General features: G+C 39.7%; 1 protein-coding gene and 1 non-coding gene across 2 annotated transcripts; one reads left to right on the top strand and one right to left on the bottom strand.

Annotated features, from left to right (window-relative positions):
• Positions 1-369: 369 nt before the first annotated feature.
• Positions 370-5,257, bottom strand: LOC138876888 (uncharacterized). Its single transcript, XM_070155990.1, has 6 exons — positions 3,909-5,257; positions 3,112-3,286; positions 2,601-2,670; positions 2,223-2,377; positions 1,760-2,132; positions 370-569 (listed from the first exon to the last, which is right to left on the bottom strand). The coding sequence occupies exons 1-6, from the start codon at positions 5,255-5,257 to the stop codon at positions 370-372; spliced, it is 2,322 nt and encodes a 773-aa protein (XP_070012091.1).
• A 1,199-nt stretch (positions 5,258-6,456) lies between these two features.
• LOC138882096 (small nucleolar RNA R71) lies at positions 6,457-6,563 on the top strand. Its single transcript, XR_011403599.1, has one exon. It is a non-coding gene; the product is annotated as a small nucleolar RNA R71 (small nucleolar RNA).
• Positions 6,564-11,954: the final 5,391 nt, after the last annotated feature.

The following is an 11,954-nucleotide window of genomic DNA, read 5'->3' as shown; positions in this document are numbered from 1 at the left end:
TAGTTAGACAACACTTAGCCTCCCAATTGAGAGACTGGGAGTTAAGTGTGATCCTGGGCTTTATCCATACGTATTCTCTATCTGGCACACAGATAGTTTCAAGAAGAGTTCCCTGCAAGGCACCTATTCGGCTAAAAGTATGATAATCATTAGATTCCCCCCTGAACACTGGCAGCCGATACACCCTGCGGATGGCCTCGATGGACGCATTTACACATGTATTGCGTACAGTAACAACTCCATTCTCATGTTCCGGACAGTTAGCATAGAACTCCCTTACCATCTGAACATTGGCCTCCTCCGGTACCTCGAAGAAGATGTCCAGTTGACACCTCCTCAACTCATTGAAGATATTCGGGCATTCCACCTCTAAGGCATCTCGGTCAATATGCACCTCATGTAGCAATTTCTTAGCTGCTTTTGCATTGTACCTATCCTCCGCCGGTTTGGAGACAAACCTAGTGTTGTCAAACTGTGGCGCACTGGCTTGCCCCTAGCTCTCGAGGAGCTTCCTGGTCCACTAGCAGAGGACCCGGTGTTGCGTCTCTTCCTAGATGGATTCATTATACCTGTCAAACAGAGAAATGCCTATCAGTGAGTGTGTGAAATGTGTGACTATGGGTGGTTACTCAGACTTCACCACAACCATGTCACATTAGCCCTTATAACGCCATTAGGGCAATTTCCCAAACACCTTGTGGGCAAGACAATTTCTTCATACACATAGCCCATATGGATGCATCCAAGCTTCCCCCAAATCACAAGTTCTACTACACCATTAACCCCCCCCCCAACAACAACAACAACATTTAGTGCAATCACCCACAAACCTCCACCTTTCCACCACATTATTCACACAGGCCCTTCACCAATAAGTATAAAAACGAATTTCAAAAGAAAACAAGAAGAAAACTAACAAAAATCTACCAAAATATTACTACACAATTAGAACACTAGTCTAGCATATAACTACACACAATACAAAAAGAAAAAATAGGGGGAGGTGAGTTGCATACCTTAATGGAAGAAGGAGTGAGAGGAATTAAGATGGGGGAGTAGTGTGAGTGAAGAAGAAGAAGAAGAAGAAGAAGGGGAAGAGAGAGATTTTGGGAATTTAGGGCTTAGAGAGAGAGAGAGATTGAGAAGTAGGGGTATGGGGTGGGTGTTTGGGTTGTTTGATTGGATTAGAGGGGAGGGTTTAAGAAGTATAACATATAAGAGGAGGGAAAGAAAGAAAAAGAAAAGAAAAAAACGCACCTGATGTCCACCGCGATCGACCGCGGTCCTACCGCGACCGCAGTGGATGAAATAATTCGAGGTAGAATGATTACGTCTCACCACGGTTCTACCGCGGTCCCACCGCGATCGTGGTGGGTTGGACGACGCAAGGCAGAATGTTTGCCTCTCACCGCGGTGTTGCCGCGGTTCTTCCGCGTTCGCGGTGCTGCCCAGTTTTTTTTAATAGGAAGTTACATAAGAAAACACAAACAACCATGTTCGTGGGTTGCCTCCCACGCAGCGCCTGATTTAACGTCGCGGCACGACACAAATAAGCGTATTTACGGTTCGCTTGACCTCTGAGGTTCTATCAGGTGGATCTCTAACACTTCTTTTGGTTCTTTCATGCATATGTATAGCTTCAATATCTGCCCATTGACTATAAATGTGTGAGAGTCTTTCTCTGAGGTAATCTCTACAGTTCCTGAAGGGAATACTTCAACCACTCGAAACGGACCAGACCATCGTGACTTAAGCTTACCCGGGAATAGCTTTAATCTTGAATTATAGAGCAGTATCATGTCCCTGGGTTTGAAATATCGCTCAACAATGTTCTGGTCATGCAACCTCTTTATTCTTTCCTTGTACAACCTTGTGCTCTCAAAAGCAAGATGTCGGAACTCGTTAAGCTCATGCAATTCAGTGATTCTAGTTGTGCCCGCAACCTCACTGTCTAGGTTCAGCTGTTTCAGTGCCCACCAAGCTTTATGTTCAACTTCCATTGGCAAGTGGCAGGCCTTCCCGAACACCAACTTATATGGTGTCATACCAATTGGTGTTTTAAAAGCAGTTCTATAAGCCCAGAGTGCATCATCTAGCTTTTTCGCCCAATCACTTCTTGTGGCATTTACAGTCTTGGTCAATACACTCTTTATCTCTCTATTAGACACTTCCACCTATCCACTAGTCTGTGGGTGATAAGGTTTAGCCACCTTGTGGCTTACATCAGACTTTGCTAGAAACTTCTCAAAGGCTCTATTACAGAAGTGGGTGCCTCCGTCACTGATAATCGCTCTCGGTGTCCCAAAATGGGTGAATATGTTCTTCTTCAAAAATCCCACCACCACTCTTGCATCATTAGTGGGCAACACTGCAACTTCTACTCATTTGGACATGTAATCCACAGCAACAAGTATGTACTTATTGCAAAGGAGCTGACGAAGGGTCCCATGAAGTCAATCCCCCAGACATCAAACACTTCCACCTCTTGAATCGGGTTCATGGGCATCTCATGGAGACGGGAAATTTTCCCGGTTCACTGACATTCATTGCATCCCTTCACCTATTGGTGCGCATCTTTAAACACTGTTGGCCAAAAAAACCGGCCTCTAGCACTTTCACAGCTGTCCTGACTGGTCCAAAATTCCCTCCATACGCCGATGCATGACATGCCTGCAAAACAGAAGATTGTTCTATCTAAGGGACGCACCTCCAGATCATATTGTCAACACATATTTGAAACAGGTAAGGTTCATCCCAATAATAGATGCGGCAGTCACGATAAAACTTTTTCTTTTGTACAGAGAAGAGGTCATAGGGAACTATACCGCTGGCCAGGTAATTTGCAAAGTCTGCATACCATGGCACTTCCTCAAGACTAGTAGCAAGCAGCTGCTCATCTGGAAAGGTTTCTAGAATATCCTCAACCTCAACTGAGTTTTCATCTCCCTCAAGTTGTGATAGATGGTCAGCGACTTGGTTTTATGTTCCCTTACGGTCACAAATTTCGAGGTCGAATTCTTGTAGTAGCAACACCCAACGAATCAGGTGCGGCTTCGACTCCTTCTTCTCAATCAAGTACCTGAGAGCTGCATGATCAGTGTATACAATTACCTTAAAGCCAATCAGGTACGATCTGAATTTGTCAAAATCAAACACCACAGCCAGCATCTCCTTCTCAGTCATAGTGTAGTTCAACTGGGCTCCACTCAGCGTTCTACTGGTATAGTAGATTAGATTCATTAGCTTGTCTTTTCGCTGTCCCAGCACTGCCCTCACTGCGTAGTCACTGGACACATGAGTTCGAATGGTTGCTCCCAGTCGGGAGCAACAATGATGGGTGATGTGACTAGCCTCTTTTTCACTCCTCGAATGCTACCCTGCAATCATTAGAAAACAAGAAAGGGTGATCTTTTTCTAACAACTTACAGAGAGGGCTGGCAATTTTTGAGAAGTCTCTTATGAATCTCTGGTAGAACCCGGCATGCCCGAGGAAGCTCCTGATTGCCTTGACTGAAGTTGGAGGTGAAAGCTTTGCTATCACGTCAACTTTAGCGTGATTCACCTCAATTACTTTACTTGACACCCGGTGCCCCAAGACTATGCCCTCTTGTACCATGAAATGGCACTTCTCCTAATTAAGAACCAGGTTAGTCTCAATACATCGTTTCAGCACACGAGTCAGATTTATAAGGCACTCATCAAATGAGTTCCCAACCACTAATAAATCATCCATGAGTACCTCCATTATGTCCTCTACCATGTCAGTGAATATGGCCATCGTGCACCTTTGGAATGTGGTGGGTGTATTGCATAGGCCAAAGGGCATCCTCCGAAAGGCATAAATGCCATATGGGCAAGTGAAGGAGGTCTTCTCTCTGTCCTCCGGTGCAATGGAGATTTGATTGTACCCTGAGTTCCCATCCAGAAAATAGAAGTGTGACCTCCCTGCCAATCTGTCTAACATTTGATCAATGAATGGAAGTGGGAAGTGGTTTTTTCGGGTGTCCAGCTTTAACTTTCTATAGTCCATGCAAATTCTCCAACCCGTGACAGTTTTTGTTGAAATCAGTTCATTGTTATCATTATTGATCACTGTCATGCCACCCTTCTTAGGCACACATTGCACTGGGCTAACCCAGATGCTATCAGAGATTGGGAAAATGATTCTCGCATCTAACCACTTTATCACTTCTTTCTTCACCACTTCCTTCATGTTTGGGTTCAGCCTTCTTTGGTGTTCCTTGCATGGTTTGTATCCCTCTTTCAGCAGAATTTTATGCATACAGTAGGCGGGGTTGATCCCCTTAATGTCTTTCATGGTCCACCCAATGGCAATCTTACACTCCTTGAGTACCTGTAAAAGTTGTTGTGCCTGTACATCTAACAAACTAGATGAGATAATAACAGGTAATGTGGAGTCAGGTCCAAGGAACTCATACCTTAGATGGGCGGGCAGTGACTTCAATTCCAGCTTTGGTGGTTCTCCGATGGACGGGTTGGCTGGAGGAGTTTCTCTATTTTCTAAGTGCAAGGGCTCAAATTCAAGAGTTCTATCCCAGAACCCTCTGCCCTCTAACGCCAATACCCATTCTGCCAATTCTTCTCCATTCACCTCATCTAAATTCATCAAACATGCAGTAAGAGGGTCCTCAATAGTCAGCATCTCATCATTAGTTTCTACAATTACATCCACGGCATCAATAAGAGAGCAATTGGCTAATTCACTTGGTCGCCTCATAGATTTTTGCACATTGAATGTTATCTCTTCATCGTTCAATCTCATCTTGAGCTCCCCAGTCTTACAATCAATGAGAGCTCTCCCAGTGGCTAAGAACGACCTTCCCAAGATTATGGGAATTTCTTCATCCACCTTGCAGTCTAAGATCACAAATTCTGCAGGGAACATAAATTTCCCTACTTGAATCAACACATCATCCAGGATACCAGAGGGTCTTTTCACAGTCTTGTTATCCAGCTGCAACAACATAGAAGTGGGTCTAGCTCTTCCAATCCCCAACCTCTTATTAATCTCCAGGGTTATAAGATTTATGCTATCTCCTAGATCACAAAGTGCCTTAGCAAAAGCAAAATTACCAATGGTGCAGGGAATTGTGAAACTCCCCAGATCAGACAGCTTCTCAGCAATTGGTCTAGTCACCACCGCACTGCAGGTTTGAGTAAGAGTCACTGTGGCCAGGTCTTGGAAATCGAATTTTCGGGACATCAAGTCCTTCATCATTTTTGCATACCCAGTCATCTATTTCAACGCATCTATCAATGGGATATTTACTTGGATTTGTTTCAGCATCTCCAAGAATTTCTTGTATTGCTCCTCTTTTTGGTACTTGGCCAGCCTCTGAGGGAATGGTGCGGGAGGTCTCTTCTTCCCAATGATTTGGGATTGCTATTTATGAGCTACCACCTCAACTACTTGTTCCTGGGCTGTCTCAGCTTCTTTCTCAGTCTCAATCTGAATTTTATATTCTTCCTGGGCAGGCTGGACTGTCACCTCTGTCAGTTTCGTTGACTCATCTAGCTCAATGGGCACTGGTATAAGTGTCTCAGTCTGTCTTATTTCTCGAGCCCTCTCTTGCTCCACATCTAAATCTTTTCCATTCCGTAAACTCACTGCTATCAGCTGCTTTGGGCCTTGATCTTTTGGGTTTATTTGAGTGTCTGCAGGTAATGTCCCATGAGGACGATTGTTTAGAGACATCGAAATTTGGCCCATCTGCACTTCAATATTCTTGATAGCTGAATCATGTGCATCTACTCTTTCACTAATTTTTGCATTAGACCCAATAACCTGCAGCATCATTACCTCAAGTCTAGCAAACTCATCTTTCTGTCGTCCACCATGCTGCTGCTGAGGAGGGTGATACCCTTGCTGCTGATTTTGATTGTTATATCCCTGTGGCCTTGGGTAAGGTGCCATATTGTTAGGAGGTCTCATACCTCCCATGTTCCCATTGTTGAAACGTGGCTGGACTGGCCTGTACTGCTGATTTTGCTGGGCCCAATTCTGACCACCCTGTCTCTACCCTCCATAATGAGACACATAGTTCATATCTTTAGGGTAGTGATGATGATCATGTTCTACATTCCACTGGTTGCCAAATAGCTGACTAATGCAAGATGTGCACAAGCCCCCATTGGTAGTATCTACGATATGTACCTGACTCTTCCACCTTTTTGGTAAGGATACTCATTTATGTCAATAAGATGGCCATATTTTCAGCCATAGAGTTGGATGGATCTAAGGGCACTGAGTGAACCACTGGAGTGATAGGTGCATTCCTGGTTGTCCATCCCAAATTCTGTGCCATCTTGTCAAGCAGACTCTGGCCTTCTCTCCATGTTTTGCTCAAAAATGCTCCACCAGCTGAAGCATCAACAATGTTCTTCACGCTATCTGACAATCCTATGTAAAACCGTTGTATCAACATCAGATATGGAATACCATGGTGCGGACATATAGCCAGCATCCCTTTGAATCGTTCCCATGTTTCATGCAGTGTCTTCATTGGTCTCTGTTTGAAACTCAAAATTTCATCAATATGTTGAGCAGTCTTGTTGGGTGGGTGGAACTTGTTCACGAATTGCTTGACTAACTCCTCCCAAGTTGTTATGGAATTAATGGGGAGTGAGTTTATCCAGGTCCGGGCAGCTCCTGTCACTAAGAATGGAAACAATAATAGCTTGATTGCTTCCAGAGTTACGTTGGGTTGCCTTTGGGTTTTGCATATTGACAAGAAATTCTTTAAGTGCTATTGAGGATCTTCGACTTGTGTCCCCGAAAATAGTCCTTTGTTTTGCAACAAGTGCAACATATTGTTCGTGATTTGGAATGATTCAGCCTGTATCTGCGGGACTAAAATCGTTGTGGCCAGATTTTCAGCTGTGGATTGTGCCCAGTCATAGAGAGCAGCCTCTGGCACAAGAGGTGCCACTGGCGCTATTGGTACAACTGGGTCTACTTCGTGATCCCCCATGTCAGGTTCAAATTGTTCAGTTGTTTGTTATTCTGGTTGGCCCAATTCAAGACCTTGAAAACTCTCTCGGGATCTGATAATGCTTCAAATACTTCACCGGTTCTCGATGAGTTTCTAGGCATGCACATGTACAACCAAGTCAACAAACGCTAAAATTTCAATGAAAAGAATGAGTCTAGAGAAAACTAACTACACTAAGAATTTTTGTACTTCTTTCAATTGTAATTGATAACACCGTTAATTCCCCGACAACGGCACCAAAATTTGATCACGCCCAACTATGCCTTATAAAATGACACGCGGACGTTGCAAATATAATCTAAGTATGTAGCCCAGAGTCAAACCCACAAGGAATTAACCTATCAATTACTCTCGTTAGACTTACTAAATTCTACGGAATCAACTTCCCAAACGTTGTAAATAACAGTTGATGGTATTTCTACTAACTACGAATGAATGCAAATAAGCAACTGAAAACTAACTATGATTGAGTTGTAACCAATTAAAAGAAGGTTCTAAAGTTATGATTTCCCCTATTGACGGAATCCCTTCCAGTTATGTTTCACATAGATTCACCCAATAATCGTCTATATCAATCATGAGCACTCTTATTACCATAAATATCTCCCGAGTAATCACGATAATTTACTAAACGCACTATCCCGAGTTACGCTAGTTGGCTTTATTTATTACAGCTCACTTTAGATTACACCCAAGGCTTCGTTATCTCTAATCCTGCCTTTAAACCCTTAGTTATTGATCCCTCATATATTTTGGGAGTGGTATTGTTCAACAATTACCTAAATATGCACTCTCTCCCGAGTTATGCACACTAAATAGGCACAGCTAATTGAGGATCCTGTCAATTAGCTACAACAAGCACATAGTTGAATAAATAGAGATTAAACTAGGAAAACTATATTAACATAACAAGAAGTTCATCCTTCAATAGGTTCCATCAAAACCCTAGACTAGGAAATTAGCTACTCATGACAAAACAAGATAAAACTACTAAATTATTCATAATGGGTAATTGCAAGAATCAAGAGAAGATAGAAGAATTCTAATGTTTTGTTACTCTTCTCACACTTGTTCTTGCCTCCAAAGTAGTCTAAAAACAAGCTTCAACATGTCTTGGGCGAGCTTCTAAAGTTTATAAGGGTTTGGAACAAATTTTTTCCGAATTACACTTTGGTCCTCAAATTTCTGGCACGTGAACAGTTCACCGCGGTCGCGGCAAGACCGCGGTTCGACTGCGGTGAATGCTGAACATTCTGCCTCGAACACTTGGTCTGCCGCAGTTCCACCGCGGTCGTGGTGGAATTCACTCAGTCCATTTTTTGCTTCTTTGTGCTCGGGTACTTCTTGATTGGGCGTTTTCTTCACATTATTACCTCCAAAATACTCCGTAGTGCTTCCTCACTTAGAATATTCCCTACGAAGCAAAAGAACACCATTTAGATTATTTTGTTATCAATTAATAAAGCATGGTAATATTAAGGTGTAAATATCATCTATATAGCCTAATATCAATATCTTAATGTGTAGGAATTTCAATAATGTAATTACTTTCGAAGAAAAGAGATATTTCATAAGCTATTCACTATTGATTCCTAACAAAAGCTTCTAAAGATAATAGTTTGAAATATCAGATGTTCTCGAAGTGTTGATAAGTCTCAGATCTCAAATAGATGGTAGAATTGATTCATTACACTCTAAAGATATTGATGCTTGCCAAAAGATAAATGGATATAATTCACAACTTACTGTAGCAATGATCCGATTATTTCCAACATAAAGATGTTTTGAATAAGTTCTGATATTGTGATATAATTGTATTATACAATGGAAGAATATCTAATAGAGATGTTCTTAACATTGATATGCTGCTCTCTTCTATTAGATATGTCTGCATTGGTAATATCTGCACATTTGAAATACAATAGTTTATAAGCACAGTTCTGATATACAAAATTTTAGCATTTAGCAATCTACGACCGAGTGAATGCTTTGAATAAAAATTTTATAATCTACGTATTAGTTTTTCTTCAAAGACATTCAAAGATTTGTTTTTTTGCCAAACTTAAAGCAGTTTGATTGAACGTGGAGACACCAAAGAACACTATTTTTATAGCAAGAAAGTGAAAATACTTGTATATACAAATACACAAGGTTAAACCTCTATATAACACAAGATCATGTTTCCTTGCAATACTGTTTTACAGTACAATATACCTTATTAGCTAAATAACTTCATTTATCAACTCTAACTTCTTCTAATTAAAAGCTAGTACATATAAAATTTATCCAGCTTATTGTCACGTCCTTAGTCGATAACTAAGCACATGTGCGGTACTTGACAACTCGCTCACGATCTTGCACAACTTGCTCACGTTCTTGCTATGCAAAGTCAGCCTTACTACACTCAAGATCGCTAAGAAATGTTAGAACACATGAGAATTGCCAAAGGAAGCTTTTGTATTAGAGAGAACTTGATAGTTTAGCTTGGTTAATGAATTACAAATGAATGCCCTTATTTATACTAATCACCTAGGGGCTAGTATGTAAAAAACAATTGTTCTACAAGTTCTTCCGTATTTACAAATAAGTCATTCTCTAGAATATTCTACATAGCTAGAATCTTCTAAGGATTTTCCTAACAATTCTATAGGGTTCTAGGGTCTTCCTAAGGAAACCTCTATATTTCTCTAGAACCTTCCTACAAGTGCATAAATATCTAGAACTTTTCTAAGGAAATTCTCCATAGTTCTAGAATATTCCACCAAGATCTTTTCCCTAACTTATGTAACCCTTCCATATGGAAAAAATATATGCCAAGTGGCACCTACGTGGCATGATGATGTCGCGGGTCATGACATTATGCAATTTATGCAAAAACTATAGTCATTTAACAGCAGTTCTATACGTGCCCTTTTGTATGCTCCCCAGATACTACGTGTAGCTTTTAAGCTACTCCCACATGTACGCTTCACTTTTCTTCTCTTCTAATATATCGTATACAATGGAGTTACAGAGCTTACTCAGATTTTCTATTGTCTTCTCAAATCTCTTCAACTTGCAGGTAAATATCTTACTCTTTAAAATAAATTTTGTTGCTATCTATGTATTTTTTCTCCTTTTTTTATTCCAATTTGTTTCAACCCACATACAATTCTTTTTATATCAATGGCAATGGAGGTTTACCGCAAATTCATGAAAATAAACTGAATTAAAGACAGATTTTGTCTATATTTAAGAAGATCCGAAAATTTTCGAGTTAGGTTTTTGATGAACGAAATTGGGGGAAAGTTCTTTTTTTTTTGTGGAGATAAATTGAAATTCAGAGTTCGGCTTTGAGTATTCAATTTCTTTCAAAACTTGTATTGCAAATGTTTGTCTTCTCGCTCTAAAGTGTAGTTGCAAGTACTTTTTTTCCCTTGGTTTTTACTTTTCTTTGGGTCATTATTGTTAGTTTTGAAATTTAATGGTTCCTGATATCTTTTTCTCTAATTTTTTCTCTTTTTTCCCCTTTGTATTCTTTTGGCTAATTCTGAAGTTTAGTGGTTATTGCAGGTTCTCTTCATCTGTTTCTTCTCTGATTTTTCCCTTTCCCTTCTCTTTTTTTTTTATTTTGGTTCTTTTCATGATTTTTGATTTTGTAATAGAATCGGGTGGTAAAACTGCATTTTTAAACTCTAACGTTGATGAGTTTTGAAGTTCCGTGTTTTCCTGGGTGCTTCACGTACTTGTTAATTTTGCAATTTGAGGGTTGTTATAATGGAAAAAAAATATGGTTAATCATAATATTTTAACAGACTGAAGCATCAATTTGGTGAAGGTGTTTCTAAAGCTCTTATCAAAGAAGTGTCTTAAAATTTTTATTGTCTTAATAATTTTTTTAACAACATTTTAGTATTAAATGGCAATTGAGAGTCAAAAACAATGAGCCCAAGGAGCAACTTGATTTTGATTAAAGAAACAGAGTACTTTCATTGGTAAATTTCTGGTGTCCTAGGTATTTTCACACAATAATGTGGCTGAAAATTTTGACTTTTGATGTGGAAGTTTTTAATTATTAAATAGTAGTCTACTCCCAAGTTTCATATATGTTTTGCTGGTGTGTTTTCTTCCCGTTAAATGACTTTGATGATCTATCTTTGCGTCAATGATTACTATGAGTATATTCATTAGATATTACTTATTATAAAAAAGTCTGTGGTAATTAGTTTTCTTAATTTCTTGAAATGGTTTATGCATAGGGCACTATGGTTGTGTTGATGAACAATGCACTTTATTTGAAAAGGATTATTGTTCACCTCTTTCTAATTTTCTTTCATGTGTTACAAGAGATGATCTATATAATGAGAATGACGAATGGATGTATACCTACATACAATGACATTTAGAGTAATGGTAATAGACTGGATACATGTCAAATTTTAGATAGTGAATCTGATCATTATGGTCCCTATAGGCAACATGTTGGACTATTATGAAGCAACCAAGCTTGACCTTAATAAAGTGAATATTTTTACTTGCTAAGAGTAATAAGAGAATATACGACGGATTAAAAAATCATTAAAATTGACTTTAGTCATTAAGAAATCAACATGTTGAATCAGTATTTTGGATATCATTTTACTGATTGTATGTATTGATGAGTATTGAAGCTACAAGTCCTTGCTCAGATGATCATCTTTTGTTCTTGCTCAGTTGAACATCTTTTAGTTTGCATATAGTTGTTGCCTGTGACTTTTACTTTGATAGTTCTTAGTCCCTAACTAGCAAATATTCCATACATCCCAAAAGAAAAAGAATTACTTTGATCTTTATGGTTGGAGGTGCTTGATGTGTGTTTTAGAGTGGAGGTGGATAGGAAAGCATTCTTTTAGTTTATTTATTCTAATAACTGTAAATATAGGAATGCTTTGTACCATGGATTTTATTGAAAGGGTCCTCCAA

The sequence above is a fragment of the Nicotiana sylvestris genome, chromosome 1, assembly GCF_000393655.2.
Source record: "Nicotiana sylvestris chromosome 1, ASM39365v2, whole genome shotgun sequence".
Taxonomy (NCBI): domain Eukaryota; kingdom Viridiplantae; phylum Streptophyta; class Magnoliopsida; order Solanales; family Solanaceae; genus Nicotiana; species Nicotiana sylvestris.
Note: the sequence above shows the minus strand (reverse complement) of the source record. Positions and strands in the feature narration are given on the sequence as shown.

Bases quoted from the DNA above. Each gene is read 5' to 3' on its own strand.
- LOC138876888 (XM_070155990.1), bottom strand. From the start codon at position 5,257: ATGACTGGGTATGCAAAAATGATGAAGGACTTGATGTCCCGAAAATTC. The intron at 2,378-2,600 runs GTTTTTTTGGCC...CCAAATGAGTAG, and splicing joins TGTGAAAGTGCTAGAGGCCG to AAGTTGCAGTGTTGCCCACT. The intron at 570-1,759 runs GTAAGCTTAAGT...TCTGTTTGACAG, and splicing joins AAGATTAAAGCTATTCCCGG to GTATAATGAATCCATCTAGG.